Source organism: Panthera leo, chromosome F2, assembly GCF_018350215.1.
Source record: "Panthera leo isolate Ple1 chromosome F2, P.leo_Ple1_pat1.1, whole genome shotgun sequence".
NCBI lineage: Eukaryota > Metazoa > Chordata > Mammalia > Carnivora > Felidae > Panthera > Panthera leo.
In genome coordinates, this window is record NC_056695.1 from 19,123,049 (window position 1) to 19,148,935 (window position 25,887).

General features: G+C 32.7%; 1 protein-coding gene across 1 annotated transcript in view; it reads left to right on the forward strand.

Moving 5' to 3' along the window:
* CF2H8orf34 (chromosome F2 C8orf34 homolog) overlaps positions 1-25,887 on the forward strand; it is a 401,924-nt gene that overhangs the window by 161,136 nt on the left and 214,901 nt on the right. The window contains 1 exon segment of the mRNA XM_042924126.1: positions 2,165-2,331. Within this exon segment, the coding sequence (XP_042780060.1) occupies positions 2,165-2,331 (167 nt within the window).

Consider the following 25,887-nt stretch of genomic DNA (forward strand, 5'->3'; position numbering starts at 1 on the left):
CAGGAATGTAAAGGTTCTGGTCACTCTGGAAAACACTTTGGGAGTTTTATATAAAACTAAACATGTAAATACCAAACTTGTCTCAGGTAAATGAAAACTTATCTTCACACAGAAGCAAGTATATGAATGTTCATAGCCAAAAAACTTAAACCCTATGTCCTTCAATATGTGAATGGTTAGATAGATTGAAGTACATGCATGCCGTAGCAAAGAAAGGCAATGGACTCTTGATACATGGAACAGCATGAATGAATCCTTAGGTAATTAGACTGCCTGAAAAAAAATATTAAAAGGTTACATAGATACCCTTTGTATAATATTCTTGAAATGAGAAAATTGTAGGAATGGAGAACAGACTCGTAGTTGCCAGAGGTTAGGGATGGGGAAAAAGGGGTATGGAGTCTGGTGGGAGGGGCAGAAAAGGGCAGTATGAGGGCACCTTGTGGTGTTTGAAATGTTCTGTTTCTTGATTCTGGTGGTGGATACATGATACACAAATCTACACAAATACTAAAAATATCGGGAACTAAATACACACGCAGAGGCATACACACACAAATGAGTACAATTAAAATGGGAAATCTGAGTAAGATTAGAGAATTGTATTGTTGTCAGAAAACTATTGTACAGTAGTTTTATAATATGATACTGTTGAAGGAAACTGTGGAAAGGGAGGGTACACAGGATCTCAATGTATTATTTCTTAGAACTTCATGTAAATCTATAATTATTTCAAAGCAAAAAAAATCAATTAAAAATGTTAGTAATCTGTTAAAAACACCTTGAGAGTTTTGACAGTCCATCTCCCCCCAACTATCTTTCAGCAAAGGGCATTCGTATCCACTGATGGGCCTGAACAGTTACTATGTTGGCGGTTGCGAAATGGTGATTTTCTGATTCTACCATTCCTGCTACATTTATTAACTAGCATTAACCAGGACAAACAAAAGGTTTTTCTCTGCCCCTCTTTCCCCTGACCTTCTCTTTCATATCCACCCTAACTTTGAGGTGAACCAATGGGGTGGGACTGATTGATCTTTGCCCACTGATGACATACAAAGTCATTTTGCTGTTTCCATCCTCTTCTTAGACAACGTCGAACCTAGTACGGCTGTTAAGACAACTTGAAATGTTATGATCTGTGCCGTGAAATTTATCTGGTTGGTTCTTTATTTTTGTTTTTTTACCACACTCCTTCTACATTTTGGCCTGGTGGCAGTGGGGACCAGGCATGTAACCCACTTGCCTTATGGGCTGTCCTTCTGAATACCTTTAGAAAGGTTATGTTTTCATCTTGCCTGGGAGAGATTTCCTCTGCATCATGTGTTTTTCTTTCATGAAGAGACATTTGCCATTTCCTTCCTTTGGGCAATAATATGAAAAGAAATTGGATTATAGAGAAAAGATGAACTTTGGAACAATTTTTTAACTATATGTGATTGTTGTTTGGACTTGTAAGTTGTCCAATCAGATACTGTCTTGAGAAGTTGGGGGAGAGGGAACCATGAAGGACAGAGAATTTACCCAAAGGAGTCTGGCTTTATGACAAAGAAACTCCTCCAAATTTTCAAAGACTCTTTAAACTCAAAGAAACTGAGAAACATTTAATTGCCAATTTTGTTTTCAGCTTTTCTTCTACCTCATCCTAACCCCACATCTAGGCAGCCCGATAGGAATAGTGAGGAAAGTTATTTCAGTTATAGAAATTAGCGTTTTCATTTTAAAATAGTCTTGTGATAGTATAATAGTTATCCCGTTACATGTGTTTTGCTTGACATGCATTTGTTTGTAGATCAGGGATTTTTACATAATAATCTGGACTTTCTGCCTCCTCTTTTTAAAAAAATCAGAAAAAATGCATCAACAGTGGGCTTTAATAATGACATGGCTGATTAGCACCTCCTCCCTTAAATGGGGCAGGAGTTACAGTTTGCCATGTTTCTCACCAATACCTACTTGGAAGATTGTTTATGAGGTGCCAAAGGATGTCTAGGAAAGAAGATAGTCTATATTTCCCTCATCCTTGGGAAGAATTTTACTAATATGACTATAATTTTGCATAGCAAAAAATTGAATGAAAATTTGGTTGCAGATTTTCTTTATTTACCACAGCTAATTGATAGTGTTGTCATCATTGAAAACTAACATTTAAATATTTCTTCAGCTTAAAGGTGGAGCCCAAGACTAAAGGATTAAAACAGCAGCAACAGCAACATAAGAAACTTCTGGCAGCAATGCTCTCTCAAGATTCTTTTGAGTCTCTCCATAGCCCTACCCCATCTGTAACAGAAGAAGATATTGATAATGAAGATGATGCAATGGAATTGCTGGGTAATTTTAAAAATTAATAATTTCTCTTTCTCTTCTTCTCTGGCATTGTAAAAATGTGTAGTGATTTAGAGATTTTAAAGTTTTTGAATAGTTTTGTCCTAGGGGAAAGACACCATTTAACACATATTTTATTTACATTAGACTTTCATGAAGTTGCATGTAAGAATGAAGTTGAAATGACCGAAGCATGTGAAGTATTTATTAGACTGTATTTTGTCTTTGTATATGCAGCACTTTACCTTCTGACTCTTTAATCAAGCTTTATTCTGTGTGCAATTGTGATAAAAATTCAAGTCTGTCTGCTTTATTCTCTGATTATGATTGCCTTGATCACATCTTCTGTCTATAAAATATATCCAAAATACATATTTCAGCCCTCATTCCAAAGTGTCCCCTATTGTTTCAAGGATGTTTTAGAAAAATAGAGTAAAATTTAAAAGGACAGATAGTAAATTAGTGTTTTGTGTCTTCCATAAATGACAGGAAAGTTTGCAAGATTTCAGTGTTTTTATAGGCTCGTTACTTTCATGAAAACCTTATTAGTGTTGTATATGTAGGGAACCCTTTATATCTTAAATGAAGTAAATGTATGTTTTTATTTCACCATAAATCTCTGGATAGTAGTTTTTTTTAACTGAACTTTCCTTTTATCCTAAATAATTAGAATAATTTTTGAATACTTTGTAACCATATACTAAAATGAATAAATAATGTAATCATTCAAAAACTGCAAATAAATTTAACATAGAATAAGGAGTCTCAGAAACATACAGACATTTAAAAATTTTTTTTTCTAAATGAGCTTCCTGGGTTTTAAGTGTTCATGGCAGCAAAATACTATGATTTAAAAAAAAGATATGTCTCCTTGCATATACCTACAGAGGTGTTACTTACTCAATGATGGCAGGTTCATCACTGTTTTCTGATAATACTGAATTCATTCCAGCATTGAGGAGACTGTCATGGCATTTTCACTTTATGCTGTTCATCTTTTTTTTTTTTAAGAACAATTAAGTCTGAGTATTTTTTTTTTCAAGGAATCTCATCTCCCCACCTCCAAATCATTGATGTGGCAGATATGCCAGATGTTGTGGTACCTTCCCCAACTTCAATTCAGGAAATGTTTTTCTAAGCACTTAACCTCATGCTAGGCACTGAGCTCTGTCCTAGGATCATAATAAAACAATCATGGATTCTGTTTGCAGGAACTTTGCATTTCTTAGTGTTTGAGATAAAAAATGTAACTACATTCATGTAGTTCTTGCTACAGGTGCTAATGTGATTAAGCACACAGTTTAAATAGGGATAACACTTAATGCAGAGGTAGAGGATGATGATCAAGGAATGTTTCATAGAGAAGCTGATTCTAGCGGTGAGTTGAGTCCTAGAGGACAAGTGGATGGAAGTTCAGCAGGCAGAGTGTAGTCATTAGCCTTGTAGGTTTGCTCTTGTACGAATGGACTCTTTTGCAGTTGTGCTCCATGACTGAGCTTGTAAATTGTTCTTTTGCTTTGGTCGTTAACAGTGAAGGGGGCAGGGTCTGAACAGTGACTGTCACTGGCAGGGCCAGGACGTTGTTCATATAACATCAACGTTGGCTTTTTGGTACATTGACGTTGAATTGTACAGGTATTACTCTCTCTCTCTCCCATCCATTGCGTGACTGACGGCTCTTGATCAGTTGATATCCACAGGAAGGAAATTATACTTACCTTGCAAAGATAATCTTTTGAAGAAATCTAGGCATGCTCAGAATCACTTTGGATTTCCTGACAGCATTGGGAGTATCATGTCAGAGTGGAGGAAATCATAAACTTCAGTGATGATTGAGGGGTTCTTTAAGGAAACTCAGGTGTCAGTGCTGGTACATCCTAGATCTCAGCTCCTTAAAGTTTCTAGTCTCCCAAGCTGAAGACCAGAGGGTTGGGTTTTTGAGACTATGTGAGCCATTAATAGCTGGTCCTCATGTTTTTTTTTCATTTAGACGTTGTAGCCTGTGGTCTGAGCGAAGTGAAGAATGAAAACTAGTTGACAGTTTGGGCTTTCTCCATGGAACTCCATATATCTTAGCATAGGCAGCTGGTAGTGTACTAATGCTGGTCTCTAGATTATGAGATTTGTCTGCAATAACATGGAATGTTGCAAGTGTGCTAGGCTGTCCTCCTAAATAATGCCATATGCAATCCTGTTGCCCCGTTGTCTCAGTGAACAAAGGTCATGTAGCAGAAAATTGTACCTGAACGATTGTTTTACCCAGAAGTTCATTAATTATGTAAAATGTTATTTAGATATGAAATATTTGTCTTTAAGATGCAAATACACTTATCCATTCAATCATTTAGAAAATATATATTTAAAATAGAGACTCGGTTTTCTTCAAAAGTAGTGTGCATAAATTCATGACTTACAATGTTACATGTGCCTGTATCTAAGATGATGGTTCATCTCTTATATGAAATCAAACCAGGTGTACATGAAAAATTTCAGTTGATGTAAGTTACAGATTTTTTGCAGTCATGATGTAGTAATGGATGAACTATTAATATGGATGAATATGGGTATAAAATAAATTGATAATTTAGTTATTCAGTTTTAAGACTTGACGTCTTCAATAGCCATGTATGTCTCTATTAATATTCTGTTAGATTTCCAGTCCTACACTAATCAGTTGATGTGATACTGATAAATCAATTTAGAAACTATAATACTTACTTTTCCAGTCCTTTTAATATTAGATTTTCATAATTTTGTTTATTATTGAAGAATTTTAAGACAATATTTTTTTGAAACCCTGATCCTAGAAAAGCATATTATATGTATATATTTGAGGAAAATACAAATGCTGAGTTCCTGAAAATTTATTTGAAATCAAATTTTAGTACATAGAGTCATTGTAAAAGGCAAGAGACTATTTACAATATCTTTTGCACATCTGCAACATTGTATAGAATGAGTTTGCTATAGCTTATGTGGTTTCATTGTCTTAACTTGTTATCTATATCAGGGATTAACTGGCTGAAAAATCTATATACATGAAAAGTAGTATGTATTCTTTGTGAAGTGATAATTAAATGAGAAGTATAATTATTAGTTAATGTTAATGGAACAAAGGATTGTTGTTAAGTAAAATTGGTTTAAGGGGAAGGGGGAAAAGAGCCTTTTAGTTGAAGAAGTAGAGGTCAGTAAAACTTCTTACCTTAATTCATTTGTAAAGGAATCTAGCATTATTAATACATACTGATTAATATTTAACTCTCCACAGTTGTTTAATTGTATGTTGTTAGATTTCTATTCCCAGTATATTGACATATGAAAATATAGTACATACGGCATCTATAAGTTTTTAAGTAGATTAAATATTTACTGTAAGATTGCTTTAAATCCTATTTGTAAATTCATAGCACAAAAGTAGCTTAATATGGAATTAATATATACCAGAGAACAAAATATCCAAATTTCTGGAATTTTAAGAACTAACAAATTTAAGCATCAGTGAAATTGGTGCTCTCATTGCAGAAGACATAGAATAAAATATCTGCCAACTCACCTTAAATATGTAGTTCTCATCTTCAAATATAAGATATTCTGAAATATTTTAGTAACTTCTGGAAATTAATGATCACGATTATTAAATTTGCATATTTTTGAAAGTTATTAAAATTAATTATTTTTCAAAAATGGAGAGACAATTTACAATGGTACAGCAAGAGAGTTATAAAAAATACCTATATTATCTTTTACTCCACTAACTTTCACAGAAAATTTGAGGAACTTCACTAATTTCAAAGATATTTCAACTTGTAAATGTAAGTTCATTTTCACTATATGCATTTTTCATTTTATTTCTGATGAAAAGCTAATCGCAGTTATGTGCTTGATTACCATGAATATAATTTATACTTATTTGAAAATATCAGAATTATTTGAAAGGCACAAGTGTTATTCTTACATATTTTGGTATAGGATATTACAGAAAAAAAATTTTTTGGCTTTCTCAGAATTGATGATGAGGCATATATATAAAAATCAAATTTCAGAGATGCTACAAAAGGAAAACAGCATTAGTCATGATTTATACTTTCTGATCTTAGCTCATATCATATAAAAATTAAAACTAACATTGTATTACCAAAAATAAGCAAGGTGATTGTAAGTATATTTTATTTGCTTTAAACTTAGTAATTAAGAACAAGTATAATTGTACTGGTATTCTCTGCAGAATACAGTAAATTATGAATTTCTAAAACCCCAATATCTTATCAAACTATGTAACATATAAACTTAATTTTCAAGAGGGACTCATTGCATTAAGGCAATCTTTTGACAAATTCTTTTGCATGTGACCAATATTTATAAAGTAAACATTCATATTCTGTTCCGTTTTTTTTTTTTTTTTCCAGTTGGAGGCTTCTTAGCAGAAAGCATCCATTTCACTTAATTAATAGAAACAGGCATTTCACTTAATGAAAAATGGATGCTGTCATTCAATGATGTTGGATAAAAAAAGGGGAGAGGGCCTTAAATGTTAAAAAGAAATCTGTCTACCTACCTATCTATATACCTATATTTTAATGTTATTAAGTATGTAAAATAGTCTAAAGCATACACCATAAACTTTGTTTCCTTTGGGTATTGGTATTTGGGAATACCAGGACAACAGAAGAGTTGTCACTTTAAAATGAAGATTCTTTGTAGAAAAGATTCTTTTAAAAAGTCAAAGACTTTCCAAAATTTATATTACATGTAAGGTTGCTTTAAATGCTGCATAGAAATTCATTCAGCATAGTACTAAAATAACTTAATATGGCATTAGTACATATTAGAGATTAAAATATTCCAAATTTGTGGGGTGTTAGGGCATAGCGATTTTGAGCACCAGTGAAGTCAGTGCCCTAAATCTAGAACATACTGAATAAAATAACACCCACATCACCTCAATCTCAGTAGCTCTCATTTTTAAATACAGAATATTCTCAGAAATTCCAGTAATTACACTGCAATTGATGACCACAATTACCTAAACATTATAGAAAATCTACACATATATTCTTAAATGTTCACTAAATGAATTAATATAATTGAAAAACTAGAACTTCACACAGATGTATGAAAATATCTTTCACATGCCAAATAATACGTATTAACTCCTGTTGAACCATTTGATGTATTGTAACAGAAGTTCTATGAGATGCCTCTGCTATAGAGTTTTGTCCTATATTCCTGAATTCTAACGTCACCTTGCTTTAGAGCCATCATTGTTTGCACAAATGCCAAGTGGGATCAGGTTGAAGTGTTGTCTAAGTGGAGTTGAATAGCACTGTTTGTCTCTCTGGATTACAGTGACAACATTTGAGAAAATCCACTCAGACACATTTTTTTTCATTCAGCAAATATCATGCACCTGCTCTGTGAACAGTGCTAGTTTGTATTAATGTACAGCTCTAGGATTATTGTGTCTTGTGTTTTTCTAATTACTTGACCTCTTTGGACTTTGAGAGAATGGTGAATCTAGTGCACATTGGCATCTACATAGAACCAAACAATTCGTAGGTTTTTCCTTCAGCTCTCAATTAGTCTATTGATTAATTCATTCATAGGTTTATGAATTTCTCCACTTATTACATGACTCTGCACATCCCTGGGAGTTAAAGTTTGCATAAATCTGGGCATGTTTCATGAAGTATTAACTATTCAGGGATGATTCTCAAGATTTGGTTTGCTTAAGAATCATCTGAGTAGCTTATTTTAAGTACAATCCCCAGTTCCCTCTGTCCTCAACTTTTGGTTTGTTAGATTTGAATACAGCCCATGAATCACCATTTTCCAACAGGAATGCTCTTCCTTCAGTCTTTCAACAAATTCTGTTGCAGGTGATCTGTACAACATACAATGAGAAACTCTAATCTGGAAGGTATGGTCAATGAACTTTTTTGTCGTTTGATCTAAGATATCCTGAAGCAAGAGAAATAAAATTGCAGAAAATATGATTTTTATAATAAAAATAACATGGAATAGAGGCTTCTGAGTTAATCTAGCTCTTTTGAAATGTCTCTTGAAAATAAGGAAAAGTCTTGCTAAGAAGCCTTGGTTACTGTAGTTTGTATGACTAATTATTGCTGTCTTTCTTCCTGATATCATATTTTTTAGGAGCACTTGAAAAGTGAACTGCTAGAGTAGAAAAATTATGTGTTATGAAATGATTCTAGCATAGTCCTGAGGACATGGCTTTGTTGAGATTCTACTTTATCATATTATTCTATTAAACTTTTATTTAGGATTCTTGCTTTGCTTTTGTTAGATGTGATTTATAGCCCCCTTCACTGTCTTCTACAAGTACTCGTTTCATGCTTGGAATTACATTTGTGATTCAGTTTCTTTATTCTTCATTTGTGTTAATTTCCAACAACATATTGAAATATTTACAAATGATAGCCAGTGTTTACATGTAAAGGTTGCCTTTTAAATAAATATAAGCTTGTATGCCACCAAAAACATACATCATCCTACATGATTTATGGCATTTAATAAGAAATGTTATTTTTTCTTAAAAAAATTTTTTCCAGTGGTAAAGGTAGATCAACATAGCAGAATAAAGTCAATAGTTTGAAAATAAAATCTAAACCCACAAGTAAATTATTGACAGTTGTCCTTCATCTCAGTGGTATAACTGTGTGAAAATTCCTTTATTTGAGAGATAGCTGTTTTCAGTATACTTGTAGGTAAGTTGTTTCATACATATTTCTCACTTTGAAATAAGTTACAAGTTCTTTGACATATAACAATAATATAAGTTAATGTGCTTTTTCATATTTAGGCCATAGCTTTTCACTGAGTATCTTGCAAAGGTGTGAGCCACATTTATGATGTGTGATTATGTGGTCTCTGGCCAAGGCACTGAGCTAAAAAACTCTAAGACCAGCTCCAGCCCTCATGTTGCATGTTGCCTTTTGTCACCTGAGCTACCAGTACTTAATTATAAACGCTGGTAGCAATATCAACCTTCCTATTACATGGGGATGTTGTAGGAAAAAAATGGGATATTCTCTGAAAATGCTTTTATTTTTATTTGTTGTGCCTAACAGCAGGAATATTTGAGAAAGGACACTAGAATTTATAGATGAAACTTTCCTTCCAAATAAATTTAAATCCTCCAACCCCACACACATTTTGTCTAGTTATAAGCACAGGAAAAAAAAACCTAGCTTTCTTTAGGTTTGGAAATACCTAGTAGAGTAAATATTGACGTTTCCCACAAGATAATACAATCAAAGACTTGAAGAGGAAGGAAGTAAAGGTACAAGGGTATTTACAAGCCAATACAAAACATTATATTTTTATTTTTAACATGGATATTTAAGCAAGGGCAGACATCGATATGGTTTGGTTAAGAATATAGAACAAATTACTCCACTGTCTTTTCTTCCATATAAATATATAACTTCTAGGATGAAAACAAAAATATTTTGTGCTACACATGAATGTTCACTAGCAAAAGCTGAGCTGAGAGCAGGAATAGGAGGGAAAATCAAAAATGAGATATATAAGAACTATAAATTTGTATTGTATGTTTACATGCTTCTGTGTAAATAAAACCTTAAAAGTGTTGAAAAATTTATAGGCTTTAAAAACTCTTCAACTATATTGATAACTATGAAAATATTGAAACAGCACAATTTTGATGGTTTTACATTAAGTCATTGTATAAACAAATCACAACCAAGTTGAAAATCAGTATTAATTATTATTAGGCTTTTATTGTTTTTGAAATAAACTTTCCTCTTTCAAATACTTAATAAAATGGTGGTGTTATATACTTCAGGATGATTTGTTTAGCTGCGGTAATGATTTTCATATAATTTGACTGAATTTGAATTAATTTTGTACTCTTTGTAAGAGCCAGTTGAAAGTGGTACAAAGTCAATATTCTATTGTATTTTTTTTGTGGTTGAAAATATGCAACAGAAAGTTATTAACTCAGCAGTTATTTACATTTTAACATCAAAACCAAAAGACATTAAAGAGGTATTAAAACTGTTCTTCTGAATTGTTTAAAACTTCTTGTGTAACTCACAGTAATCTGTTTAGATTTCTATATGTTACAATATCATTGACATCTTATTTAACCATCTTAAATAGAAAGCTAAAATTGTTGAAGTTGAATACTGAATACACGGTAATAATAGTGATCACACACTTGTCAATTAGTTTCAATATCAGAAAACAATAATTTTTGCAAAGTAAAGCTTCATTCGAGATTTTTTAAGGTTTTTTAGAAATACATTTTTCAAAATCTGAAATGTTTAAACCGGTTCTATATATATGAATTTCTTTTAGAATGAAAATATTATGATTTTCTTTTTTTGATAGTCACATGTTTTATAATTTCAGAAAATATTCTTAACAATAATGAAAAAATATTTTTAAATTGCTCTAATGCTTTTATACATGCACTAAAGAACACAATAAGAAAAAAAAATATGACAGTGTTTTAAAGGTGATAAATTAAATTAAGAGATTTTATTTTACTTTTTAACATTTTGGTTTATTTCTGCAACAGACGATTCAATGACTGAAATTAATATGGAATGAATTTACTTATATGAGACTATAAGCATAAAATTCCATGTAAATTTTTAATTTCTTTAAAATTTACTTTTTAAGGAATTGTCAGAAGGGTGTTTTTAGGCCAGCTGTTTTTCATGTTTTAAATGCTGTCATATTTATTTTTTTAATTACCTACATTTGTTTGGATACAGTCTACTTCAGGAATTTAATGTAGAGTATTATATATATGGTAAAACAAAATTTAAATTAATCTAATGAGATTAATTGTATGGAAGAGAGTATATATAATATTAGAAATAAAAACAGCATACATGAGCTTTCTATTCAGGTAATCCTAGATGCAAGTTTCACCATTGCCTCTTACTAATTCTATGATTTGAGAAAATAACTTGTTACTTTCTAATGTTGGACCCACCATCAGAAAAATGGGAATTTGGCAACACTTACAGGGTTTTGTGAAGATTAGGTAAAGAGTTTGGTGAAGATTAGGTAAAATAACCCCTGTGAAGTGCTCAGTGTATCTCATAAAGGATTAGAGCTAGAAAAAGGATTTGTTACTATAATTCATACCACTTTTATACCAATTCCCTTCCTGTCTCCATCTAGCCCATGAGATTTAGTACATGTGAAAAAGAAAGTAAGATCATGGGAATTTGGCCTTGGGGGTTTAAAGTGTTCAGTGTTTTGTCATAAATGTCTCATCTAGGTATGTTCTACATACATGGAAATTATTTCAAAAAATACTTTCCACTTGATATTTAAGTCCTACTTCTAATTTTTTCCCTTTCCTTTAAAAAACACAAACAGGGGACACCTGGGTGGCTCAGTTGGTTGAGCATCTGACTTCAGCTCTGGTCATGATCTCACAGTTCATGAGTTTGAGCCCCATGTCAGGCTCTTCTGAGAGCTCCGAGCCTGGAGCCTGCTTCAGATTCTGTGTCTCCCTCTCTCTCTGCCCCTCCCCTGCTTGTGCTCTCTCTCTCTCTCTCTCTCATAAATAAACATTAAAAGGTTTTTTTTTTAAATAAAAAATCACAAACAACTTTCTCAAAAGAAAATGCCACATGAGACTAAATCTCCCCCAATGTGTTAAAAAGAATCTTGCATTTAAAGACAGTACCCCCATTAGAAAAGAACATTATAACATTCAAATTTTTCTAATACTTTGAAGAAACTATTTTCAGCAATTTGAAATATTAAAACTTTTTTTTTAAGTATCAAAACTTTTTTAAAAAAGTATCAAAATCTAGGAACTTCTGATTTTTTTATATGTATTTGTTTTTGTTGCCATGTTACTGCCTCCCTGATTTACAGTCATTGACATCCATAAGTCCTGTGGTATAATGAAGGTGATACCTGGTTTGTAGAAACGTGAAGATTTTATTGGCCTCATGAATGCCAACTTATCATGGGAGTAAGATATGTAGCATTCCAAGACTAGCTCAAAGAAGTAAATATTTTCCAAAGCTTGTGTAAGCTATATGCATTTTCATATTATAATGCATTCTTTTTTTAAGGCATTTTTTATCTTCTCACAATTCAGAGAATCCATATCCAATAACAAGAAAAAATATCAAGAGAGGAAGGGGAGAATTTTTTTTCAGGCTACAATATGGTGTTCTTATCTTTTTTTAATGGACTTTTGATGTTCATAGTCTGAAACTTTTTCAAGCGGCATTGTTAAGATTTTGATACCATCTGATTCCTAACATCTCTGTGGCTGAGTTAAGGACGTCTTTTACTGAAAGTAGTAGTTAAGGTAAGAAAGGTGTCTCTGCTCATATATAGTCTAAACATAAAAGGACCAAGGATCAAATAAACTCCTAGCCACTCTATTTTGATAAAGAAAATTAAGAATGTGAGCGGTTACTCTCCAATATAAAAGCTTTTAACTGAAAGAAAATTCAAAAACCTATTTTAAAAAAATCAAAGAAGCCCCCCCTCCAGTCAAAAATAAAGATAAAAAAAATTAAAGGCAGGGTGCGCCTGGGTGGCTCAGTCGTTTAAGCATCCAACTTCAGCTCAGGTCATGATCTCGCAGTTGATGAGTTCGAGCTCTGTCTCTCTCTCTCTCTCTCTCTCTCTCTGTCAAAAATAAATAAAGATTTAAAAATTTTAATAAAAAAGCAATTTTTAAAGAAAAATTAAAGAAGCAACTAAAAAAACTTTTTTAATTTTAATGTTTATTTTTGAGAGAGAAAGAGAGAGCAAGCAGGAGTAGGGGAGGGGCAGAGAGAGAGAGGGAGACACAGAATCCAAAGCAGGCTCCAGGCTCTGAGTTATCAGCACAGAGCCTGACGCGGGGCTCCAGCCCACGGGCTGCAAGATCATGACCTGAGCTGAAGTTGGCTGCTTAACCAACTGAGCCACCCCGGCACCCCAGAAGCAACTTTTTTGTGTGTGTGTGATAAAGTTCAGATTATTTGCTCATTATTCCACCTAGAAACAAACATGGTTGTTCCTTTAGAAATGCTATCTTTGTTTAATATAAACTTTCCAACCATAAAGAGAAATGCCATCATAATATACACATTTATAAGTTTATTTTCTAAATTGTATCATTGTTTCTCATAATCAGGTGTTAAATAATTCTCAGTTTGTGGGAGGGGAGGGAAAGGCATGAAAATGCCTATGTGCTCATTACTGGTCTTCTAATGGCTTCAGGATTTTGCATTCTTAGTTCTCTCTTCCCCTGAACGTTCAGATGTGTATACTATCAACTTATTTCATTGTTTATTGCCCTCCCGATAAGCAAAAAAAAAAAAAAAAATTGGAACAAAGACTAATTTTTCTCTGGAAAAATGTTGGCAACCTTTAGCAGTATAAGCTAATTTAGGAGCTTTTAATATCAGATCTTCTGGAAGTCAGTTGTCCTTTAAAATAATATTTATTTTTGAAGGCACCTGGGTGGCTCAGTCGATCAAGCATCCAACTCTTAGTTTTGACTCAGGTCATGACCACACGGTTTCATGAGTTCAGGCTCTGCATGGAGCTCCGCATCGGTGTGGAGCCTGCTTGGGATTCTCTCTCTGCCTCTCTCTCTCTTTCTCTCAAAATAAATAAATAAACTTTAAAATAAAATAATATTTATTTTTGATTATGAAAAGATACATATTCAGGGCACCCGGTGGTTCAGTCAGTTAAGTGTCCGACTCTTGATTTCAGCTCAGGTCATGATCTCATGTTTTATAAAATCGAGCCCTGTGTTGGGCTGTGTGCTGACAGCGTGAAGGCTGCTTGGGACTCTCTCTCTCTCTGTCTCTCTCTCTGTCCCTACCCTGCTCACCCTTACACATGCTCTCTCTCTCTTTCTCTGTCTCTCAAAATAAATGAACTCTCCCCCCACACACAAAAAAGATATATATTCAATGTAAAGAGTGTGAAATTATGGAAGTCAAATAAATGTTACCCAGAAATAATTACTGTTAGAATATTTTGGTCATATTTTAGATACTTTCATATATAATGTAGGAAGAATAGTATTATTATGTAGATTTATAATATGAAATGAACTGTCCTTAGTGCTTTCTGTACATTACTTAATAACCACACAATACCATGGAGCAGGCAATATTATTATACTCACAACATAGAAAAGGACCCAAATCCTTGCAAAGCAAAAGTTACCTAGATTACATAGTTGATACTCAAGAATCATATCCCTAAGCCTCTGAATCAAACACTAACTGTGCAACAATACACATTAAAATGCACATTCGTGTTAACATGTATATAGTTACTTGCTACATACATGCAGTTTTCACACAATAACCGAAGTTTAAAATTTAACATCAGGGGCTTCTGCTTCCAGCTATGCTGGAATAACTGGTATTGGCCTTATCTCTTCACATTTAACAATTATAAAACTAGACAAAGTATATGAGGTCAACTTTTCAGGCACTGGACCAAAAGCAGTACAGGACTTTGAGTCTTATGAGAAGAGAAACAAGTAAGGTGAACCCTATGTTTTACACTGGCTTTTTTCATGGTGACACTTCCCTGCCCATCTTGTGTGGATGAGGAGCTCAAGTGGAGAGTGAAAAGTGGCAATCTCACTGATTTGAGAAGGAAGAGATTGGAGTTTGTGGCTGTTGAAGCAGCTGGGATTTATGGGACAGTATGCCAACAGAAGGAAACTGAGCAAAGGGTGTGGACATAAATCAACAGGTATGTTCCCTTAAATCCTTAACTGAGACTGTGCTGTTCTTGCATGAAGCAAATTGAGTCTGAGAACTGAATAGAAGAAGAGAGGTCAGACAGAGCTGGAATACGTCAGAGTTCCATCCCAACCAGAGAGGGTAAATGTTCCTAAGTTCATTTATCATTCAGAAGAGACCTTGCAAGAGTCAACCATTAGGAGTAATGATCACACACTGAATTGAGAGTCACTCATAAGAATGAAGGAAAAATTGAAATAGCCCCAGCTTAACAAAGCATAAAACCATGCCTACAAAGGTGAAGTAGGTCTGCCGATAATTTAATTCCTGGCAGCAAACTCAGTATCATTTAGAGAAGACCGTGTAAGCCAGACTTCTTAAAAAGAATCAACCATAATGTCTACCATATAATAAAAATTATAAATAATGCAACACAGTAAGAAAATGTGACCCAAAATCAGGACAAATCAATAGAAGCAGACCCCATTTTACTCAAATGCTGGAATTAGCTGACATCAAGACTTTTTAAAAGCAATTATTATGCATATTTTATGGACTTAAGAGAACTCAAGGAGTAAACAAGAAATTCAGTAGAAAAATTGAAATGAGAAGAAGAACCAAAAGGAATGTTTAGAATGTAAAGGAAAATCTAGAATATCTGAGATTTTAAAAATTAATAGGATTAACAGCTGATTGAACAATATAGAAGTAAGGTTCAGTGAACTTGAAGATGGGTTGACAGAAATTATCCAAACTGAAGATCAGAGATTTAAAAAGTAAAACAAAATGAAAAGAGTTTCAGCGACTGGTGGAACAATATAAAATGATAAAAGATTTAATTAGAATTCCAGAAAGAGTAAAGAATGAGAAAGAAAAAAAAATATTTTAAGTAATATTGCCCTTCCCCCCCAAATTTGATGAAAAATATGAGCCTACAATGCAAATTTAGAAAATATTAGGCTGACAAAGTAAAGCAGTTAAAGGTAAACAAAAGCCCACTGAATATGTTACTAGTTACACATTCACTATAAAATTGTTAGGCTCTTTCAGGCTGAAGAAAATTAGATGGAAAATAAGATTTACAGGAAGGAATAAAGATACTGGATATGATAAATACGTGAATAAATATTACAGACTATATTCCTTTTATTAATTTTGGGAAAAACAACTGATTGCTTAAAACAAAAATGCAAACAGTACAGTGTAGAGTTTACAACATGCAAAGAAGTAAAATCATATGAAAAATAGCCCAAGCAGATGAGAGTAAATGGAATTACAGTGTTGTAGTTTCTACATTTTTACAATAAATGATGCAGTATTAATAAGTAGACCGTATTGCAGGTACACTGTAATAAGTCAGGGATGCATTGATTTAATCCCAAGAGCAATCACTAAGAAAAACATTTTTTAAATCGAAAACCAAAGAAGTTAAGTTAAAAAGATTGATTAAGGAGAAATGAATCAAAAGCAGTTGGGGCAAATACAAAACCAATAACAATGATAAACTTTAAACCCAAACATATTAATAATTACATTAAATATAAATGGACCACACACACCAGTTAAAGGGCAGACATTGTAAGCCTGGATAAACAAGCAAGATTTATATATGCTGAATAGAAGATTCACAGTTTAAGAACTGGTAAGTCTTAAAGTAAAAGTAAAGGTAAAAGGATAGAAAAATATATTACATGCAAAAAGTAGTCATAGAAAGGATAGCACAATGATCAAAAGCACATTCATCAGGAAGGCATAACAATTATAAATGTTTATGCATTTGATTTTAAAAATATAAACTGACAAAACTAAAATTAGACAAATAGGTATTCATAGTTGGATATTTTAATACATTTCTCTCAGTAATTTATAGAAAAAGTAGAAAAATCACATATATAGAGAAGATTTTAACAACATTATCAATATTTATTGCAAATTGACATTTATAGTACACTCAACAATGCAGAAAACAGATTGTTTTCAAATGCAGAAGAAATGTTTATTGAGAAACACTATATGCTGGGCCAACTTTCTATACTTGGGTCACAACAGGATTAAATTAGAAATCAATAACAATAGGGGTGTCTGGGTGGCTTAGTTGGTTGAGTGTCCGACTTTTGTTTTTGGCTGAGGTCCTGATCCCAGGGTTGTGGTATTGTGCCCTGCATTAGGCTCTGCACTGAGCGTGGAACCTGCTTAAGATTCATTCTCTCTCTCAATCTCTCTCCCCCACCCTTTCTTTCTGTCTCTTTGTCCCTCTCCCCTGCTTGCATACTTCCTCTCCAAAAAATAATTTAAATAGAAAAAGAAATCAATTATAATATAACATTTAGGAAAATCCCAAAATTTGGAAATTAAACAGTTTTTGTAATGCATGGGCTAAAGAAGAATCAAAAGGGAACTTAGAAAATAATTTAAACCAAATGATAATGAAAATGCAACATACACAACATACAAATAAATGCTTAAAGAGAAGCTCAGAGCTTTAAACAAAGGTTATTAAATAATTGATACAAGCTTCTACCTTAAAAAATTTTTTAATGCAAATTGTATCCACATAAGAAAGGAGGAAATAATACAGATAAAGAAATCAATGAAAACAGACTATAACATAAAGAATATTAGCAATGCCAAAGCTGATAAATTTCTAGTAATAATGGAAAAAAAAGTAACAAAACTTACCAATATTAGAAATGAAAGACAGACTAGACTTCACTACAGATCTTATAGATGCAGTGGATAACAAAAGAATATTATGAACAACTTTATGCCAACATATTAGTCAAATTAGATATAATGAAAATAAATTCTGGCAAAATATCATACCTGCAATAAAACAGGAAATTGTAACCCTGAATAGTCTAATATTTATTAAAGAAATTGAATTTGTAAGCAAAATCCTTCCTAAAAGGAAAACTTATGATGCAGTTGGTTTTATTAGTAAATTCTATCAAATAAATATTTAGAGAAGAAATAATGTCAAATGTAACAATCTCTTTTAGTAAGTACAGAAGAGGGAACACTTCTCAGATTGTTTTGAGAACAATGTAGCTATAATGTCAAAACCTGACAAAGACATTAAAAGAAAAGAAAATTACCGATGAATGCCCCTTATAAACATTGATACATATATTCTAAAAAAATATTATTAAATTTCTATGATTAATACATTGTTAATCAGATTCCTAATGGCTTTTTTTTTTTAAAAAATTGAGCTAATTCTAAAATTTATTTGGAAATAATAGCCTTGTATGGTCAAAGTAATCTGGGAAAAGAAGAGTATCAGTGGAATTACAGTATCTGATTTTAAGGATCATTATTATAAGGCTACAATAATCATAACAATGTGGTATTGACATTAGATAGGCAAACAAATCAATGGAGTGGATTAAAGTCCAGAAATGTATGTGTTCAATTAGTTTTCAACAAAGGCACCAAAACAGTTCTATAGAGAGTGGATAATATTTTCAACTTTTGATGTTGAGACATTTGGATAAATTTAAAGAAAAAGAAAGAATTTTGACCTTGTACTTCATACCATAACAAAAACTATTTTGAAATGATTATAAGCACAAACATAAGCACAAAAGTCCTAAAACATCCAGAATAAAAAAAAATGCAGAATATATTAGGAATCCTGGAGTGGGCAAAGATTTATTGGAGATAACAAAAATTAATAAGGATAAAATAAAATGTTATAAAGTGGGCCTTATTAAAGTTTCAAACTCAGAAAATAAAAAGAGAGTAAGAAAATAAAATGTAAAGGCATACCACTGATTGGGAGAAAATATATGTAATATGTCTGACAAAAGACTTGTATCCAGAATGTATACAGATCTCCTACAAATCAATTTTTTTTTAAAGGGTAAATAACCTAATAAAAATAGGAAGAAGATTTCAATAGATGATTCACAGAAGAACCTAAGCAAGTGATAAATAAGCACATGATAAAGTATTCAACATCATTAGCCATCAGGGAAATGCAAATGAAAACAACACTGAAATAAGTTAAAAATAGGGAAAGGGCAAACAAAACAAAACAAAACAACAACAACAAAAACCATTGAGATATCACTTCACAACCAGCTAGAATGGATAACATTAAAGACTCAACACCAGGGGCGCATGGGTGGTTCAGTTGGTTGAGTATCGGACTCTTGGTTTCAGTTCAGATCATGATCTCACAGTTCTCTGGGTTTGAGCTCCGCATTGGGCTCTGTGCTGGCAACATGGAGCCTGCTTGGGATTCTGTCTCTCTGTGTCCCTCCTCTGCTCACGCTGTCTGTCCTCCTCAAAAATAAATAAATTTTAAAAATTTAAAAAAAAAAAAAACTCAACAAATGTTGCCAAGGATGTGAAACAGCTGGAATCCTTAAATATTGGTCATGAAAATTTTTACAGTTTGGAGAAAATGTCTGGCAATTTCTTATAAAGTTCCATATGTACTTGCTGTATCTACTAACAATTCTTAGATATTTTCCAAAGGGAGGTAAAATATGGATCCACAAATATCTGTATATAAAAACAACTCTATTCAAAATAATCCAAAAGAAAACAATCAGATTTACAATCAGGAGAATTTGTAAACAAATTGTGGCATATTCACACAATGGAGTACTCTTCAACAATAAAAATGAATTAAGTACTGATACATGTAGCAAAATGGATAAATGTAATTATGATGGACTAAATTGTTTCCCTTGCAAAATTCATATGTTAAAGCCATAATTCCTAATGTAATCGTATTTGGAGATAATGTTTGGGGGAGGTAACTAAGGTTACATTTGGTCATAAGCGAAAAAAAATCCTACCTAATCCAGTAGGACTGGTGGCCTAAGAAGAGCAAAAGTGTTCTCTCTCCTCTCCTCTCTTTCTCTGTCTCTCTCTCTCCCCCCCCTCCCCTCCCCTCCCTCTCCCTTTCTCTCTGTCACTCATTGTGGGTACTGTGGAATGGCCATGTAGGACATAGAAGCTGGCTATCTGCAGCCCAAGGAAAGATCTCTTTCCAGTTATTGACCATGCTGGCACTTTGATCTTGGACTCTCGAGCCTCCACGACTGGGAAAAAATAAATTTAGGTTGTTTAAGACACCCAGTCTAAGATATTTTTGTATGGCAGCCTAAGCCAACTAAGATACGCATAAACATTATGTTGAACTAAAGAAATCAGACACAAATGATCACTTACAACTAATTTAATCATAAGAAATTCAAGAACAGGGAAAACTAAGCTATGATGATAGAAATCAGAACATGATGGGCCGGGTGAGGGATTAGCATGAAGAAACCTCCTGAGGTGATAGAAATATTTTATATCTTGAGTGGGTTGTTCATTACATGGGTGTATACATTTCTCAAAACTGATTGCATTGTGCAGTTAATATCTGTGCATTTAACTAAAATTTGGATTAAAAGATAACATAGCAATTTTCACATATAAAAATTGTGGCTGCACAATGTTACATCATGAGAATACTCCAGGCGTCAAAATTAAACTTGACATTTGTTATTGTTTCTGAAATGAAATGATGGTTGAATTTCATGTAAAAGCATATGAGGTATGAAAAGTAATTCAAAACAATCATATGGGCACTTGCTACGGAAATGTCTTATAACCATGACCTGGTGATTTGCAAAAATGTGTGTCTGTTGTAAGCATGATGTTTAAATAATCCTGAGCAAAAACAGAAATTGTCATTTTAATTTCATAGTAGCATTTCAAAAGGCAGAATTTGATCTTTGATGATAAATTTTCTAGTTTTGAAAATATGTACTCTTCCAATGTGGTCACACTGTCATTTTTTTGATATACTGAAATTCCCTTTCCCACCAGTGTGCCTGTGACATAAAGAATGAAAGATAGGGAAATTTGGCCTGAAAATGTACTCATTGTCATCTGAAAATGTGTAGTACTATAATGTGAATGTGATTATATTCTTTTTAAAACATCTTTATCAAGATACACAACATGACATAAAATCCACTCATTTAAAGTGTACATTTCAGTGGTGTTTTACAGTATTCAGAGTTTTGCAACCATCCCACAATCCAAGAACATTTTCTTACCCCAAAGGAAACCCAGTTAGCAGTTCACTCCTTGTCTCTCATACTACTCACTCCCTCACCTCTAGTCAAGCATTCATCTATTTTCAGTACCTACTGTCAACATTATGTATAAGTGGAATCATATACTATGTGGTCTTTTGGGGAGGCCTTCTTTTATTTACTATAAAGTGTACAAGGTTTATCAATGTTGTAGCATTTATTAGTACTTATTCCTTTAAAAAATAGATTTTAGGTTCTAGAGCAGTTTTACATTCATAGAAAATTGAACTTAAGGTACATATTTCCCATATATTAACCCATACATGCACAGCCCCCCCTACTGTCAACACCGTGTACCAGATTGATACATTTATTATAATAAATGAACCTACATCGACACATTACTATCACCCAAAGTCTATACTTTATACCTGGGTTCATTTTTGGTGTTACTGTACATTCTATTGGTTATGAAAATGATAATACATGTATCCACCATTATAACCATACAGAGTAGTTTAACCACCCTTCAAATCCATGCCATTTTGCCATATGCCATATTTGTGCCTACTCCTCCATAAGCACCAGCAACCGATAATTCTTTTATTTTCCCCATAGTTTTGTCTTTTTGCCAGAATGTAACACAGTTGGAATACAATACAATATGTTTATAGAGTTTTGAGATTGACTGCTTTCACTTAGTAATATAAATTTAATATTGCTCCAGGTCTTTTTATGTCTTGATAGCTTATTTCTTTTTGACACTGAATAATACTGCACTGTCTGGATATAGTACAGTTTATTTATCCATTCGCATACTTGAAAGACATCTTGGTTCCTTCCAAGTTTTGGCAGTTGTGAATAATGCTCCTGAAAATATCTTTGTGCAAGTTTTTGTGTGGACATGGATTTTTCAACTAATTTGAGTAAATACCAAGAAGCATGATTGCTAGATTGTCTGATTAAGAGTATCTTTAGTTTTGTAAGAAACTGCTGAACTATCTCCCAAGGTAGCTGAACCATTTTTTTATCCCACCAACAAGGAATGAGAGTTCCTTATGCTGCACATCTTCACCACCATTTAGTGTTGTAAGTTTTTTTGGATTTTAGCCATTCTAATAGGTGTGCGGTGTTATCTCATTGTTTTAATTTGCAATTCTCTAATGATATATGGTGTTGAGCACTTTTAATATGCCTATTTGCCATCCATATATCTGTCTGTTCAGATCTTTGACCTATTTTTTAATTGCATATTTGTTTTCTTTTTGTTGTGTTTTAAGAGCTCTTTGTATATTGGTAACAGGCCTTTATCAGATGTATCTTTTGCAAATATTTTCTCCTAGCCTTTCATTCTCTTGGCATTGTCTTTTGCAGAGTAGAAATTTTTAGTTTAATCAAGTTCAGCTTCCTAATTCTTTATTTTCTTGATTCATGGATCATACCTTTGGTGGTGTATTTAAGAAGGCATAAGCTCCAACTCAATTAAGGTTTTTTTTTGTGTTATCCTTTAGGAGTTTTATAGTTTTGAATTTTGCATTTAGGTCTGTGATCTATTTTGAGTTAATTTTTGTGAAGGGTGAAAGGTCTATGTCTAAATTCATTTTTCTGGAGGTGGATGTCTGGTTATTTCAGTACTATTTGTTGAAAACACTATATTTCTCCATTTTGCTGCCTTTGCTCCTTTGTCAAAGATGAGTTAACTACAGTCAGGTGGGTCTGTTTCTAAGCTATTTTGTTTCACTGATCTTTTTGTTTGCTCTTTCATCAATGCCACTTTGTATTGATTGTTTTAGGTTTATGGTAAGTCTTGAAGTTGAGTACTGTCAGTCCTCCAGTTTTGTTCTTCTGCTTCATCATTGTGTTGGCCACTTTTCCCTTTCAGTATAAACTTGTGAGTCAGTTTGTAGAAATCCACAAAATAACCTGCTGGGATTTTGATCTGGACTGCAATTGAATATGTAGATCAAGTTGGAAAGAACTGATATTTTGATAATATTGAATCTTCCCATTTATGAATATAAAATACCTCTCTATTTATTTAGTTCTTTGATTTCGTTCATCAGAATTTTGCAGTTTTTCTCATGTAAATCTTGTACATACTTTGTAAGACTTATACATAAGCATTTCATTTTTCAGGGGCAAATGTAAATGGTATTGTTTTTAATTTCAAATTTCACTTGTTTATTGTTATTTAGGAAAGCATTTAACATTTGTGTACTAACTAGTATTTTGCAGCCTTGCTATAATTGCTTAGTAGTTCCACATTTTGTTAGTTGTTTCACATATTTTACATAGATGATAATGTCTGTGAACAAAGACAGTTTTGTTTCTTCCTTCCCAATCTATATACCTTTACTTTCCTTTTCTTATAGTAGCTAGAATTCTAAGTACAGTGTTAAGGATTGATAGTAGAGAACATCCTTGACTTGTACCTAATGGTAGTGGAAAAGCTTTGAGTTTCTCACCATTAAGTATACCTTAGGCTATAAGTTTTTGTAGATATTCTTTCTCAAGTTGGGGCAGTTTCCCCTCTAATCCTAGTTTATTGAGAGTTTTTATCATGAATGGGTGTTGGATTTTGTCAAATACTTTTCTGCATCCCTTGATTTGATCGTAGACTTTTTCTTTCTTAGTCTGTTGATGTGATGAATTATGTTGATTGATTTTTGAAGGTTGAACCAGCCTTGCATCCCCAGGATAGACCTCCCTGGTCATGGTTAATAATTATCTTGATACATTGTTCAATTCAATTTGCTAATACTTTGTTGAGGATTTTTGCATCTGTGTCTATGAGAGGTATTAGTCTGTAGTTTTCTTGTAATATATTCATCCATTTTTGGAATTGGGGTAATACCACCCTCAAACAATGAATTATGAATTCCCTCTGCTCCTATCCTCTGGAAGAGATTGTAGGAATTGGTGTAATTTCTATCTTAAATGTTTGATAGAATTCACAAGTTAAGTCATCTGAATCTGTTTTGGAAGATTGTTGATTATTGATTCAATTGTTTAATAGATACAGGTCTACTCATACTGTTTCTTATTTCTGTTTTGTAAGTTTTGGCAATTTATGTCTTTTAAGTAATCAGTCCATTTAATCTAGGTTACCAAATTTGTATTCATAGAGTTATTCATACTATTGCTTTATTATTATTTTCATGCTCATAGTTCCTGTACTGATATCCCCTTTTTCATTTATGATTTTAGTAATTTGTGTCTTCTTTGTTGTTTACTTTGTTAGCTTGGTTAGAAGCTTATCAGTTTTATTCAGCTTTTCAACAACCAGCTCTTGCTTTTGTTAATTTTTTTTCGATTTACTTCCTGTATGAATTTTACTGGTTTCTGCTCCAATTTTTGTTAATATTTTTTCTTTTCCTCACTTTGTATTTAATTTGCTCGTCTTTTTCTAGTTTCTTAAGGTAGAAGATAAATTATTGATTTTAGAGCTTTCTTCTTTTCTAATATATGTACTAAATACTATAAATTTTCCTCAAAGCACTGCTTTTGTTGCATCCACAAATTTTGCTAAGTTTGTTTTCATTTTCATTTAGTTCAACTTATTTTTTAATTTGGGGAGATTTCTTCTTTGACCTATGTGTTATTTAGAATTGTGTTGTTTAATCTCCAATTATTTTGTGATATTCCATTGTTTTTCAGTTACTCATTTCTAATTTAATCCCATTGTGGTCTGAAAGTAGACATTTCATTTTTTTTATATTTTAAATTTGTTATGTTTTATGGCTAAGTATGTCATCTGTCTTGGAAACTTTTCATGTGAGCTTAAGACATTGTTGGGTGAAATAGTTAATAGATGTCAATTATATACAATTGATTGATGACACTGTTGAGTTCAACTATGTCCTCACTGATACCTGCCTGCTGGATTTGTCAATTTCTGATAGTATGGTGAAGTCTCCAACTATAACAATGAATCCAATTATTTCTCCTTGCCATTTTTTCTATTTTTACCTCATCTATTTTGATACTCCATTGTTAGGCATATATATATTAGGGACTATTATGTCTTCTGGGAGAATTGGCCCTTTTATCATGATGTAATACACCTCTTCATCCCTGATAACTTTTCTTGTTCTAGAGCTTGCTCTAGGTTGGTGAGTTTTTTCTCTCAACATTTTATTTCACTTCATTTTTTTCTTGCTTATGTGGTTTTTGAGAAGTGGGAAGTAATTCATGTCTTTGCTCTTCTCTAGGTAATGTGTTTTAGTTTTCCATCTGCATACATTCAAGATTTTTTTCCTTATCTTTGATTTTCTACAGTTTAAATATGATATGCCTAAGTGTAGAGTTTTGGTTTTTGGTTTGTTTTGCTTTGTGTTTTGGACATTTATCCTGCTTGATATTCTCTTAAACTCCTTGGATTTGTGGTTTTGTGGCTGAAATCAGTTTTAAGGAAATTTTCAGCCATTAGTGCTTCAGATAATTCTTCTGTTCTTTTTTCTCTTTCTTCTGGTATTCTTGTTATGCATATGTTACACTTTTTGTGGTTATCCTATAGTTCTTTGATATTCTGGGGATTTTTTTCAGTCTTTTTTTTCCTTTAGTTTTCTGTTTTGGAAGCTCCTAATTAACATATCCTCAAGCTTATAGATTCTTTCCTCAGCTATGTCTAGTTTATTAAGGAGCCCATCAAAGGCACTCTTCTTTTCTGTTACAGTTTTCAATCTCTATCATTTCTTTTTCATTCTTTCATATAGATTCATCTTTGCTTAAATTGCCCCTCTGTTCTTGCATGCCATTTTCTTTATCCATTAAAGCCCTTTGCTTCTTAGTCA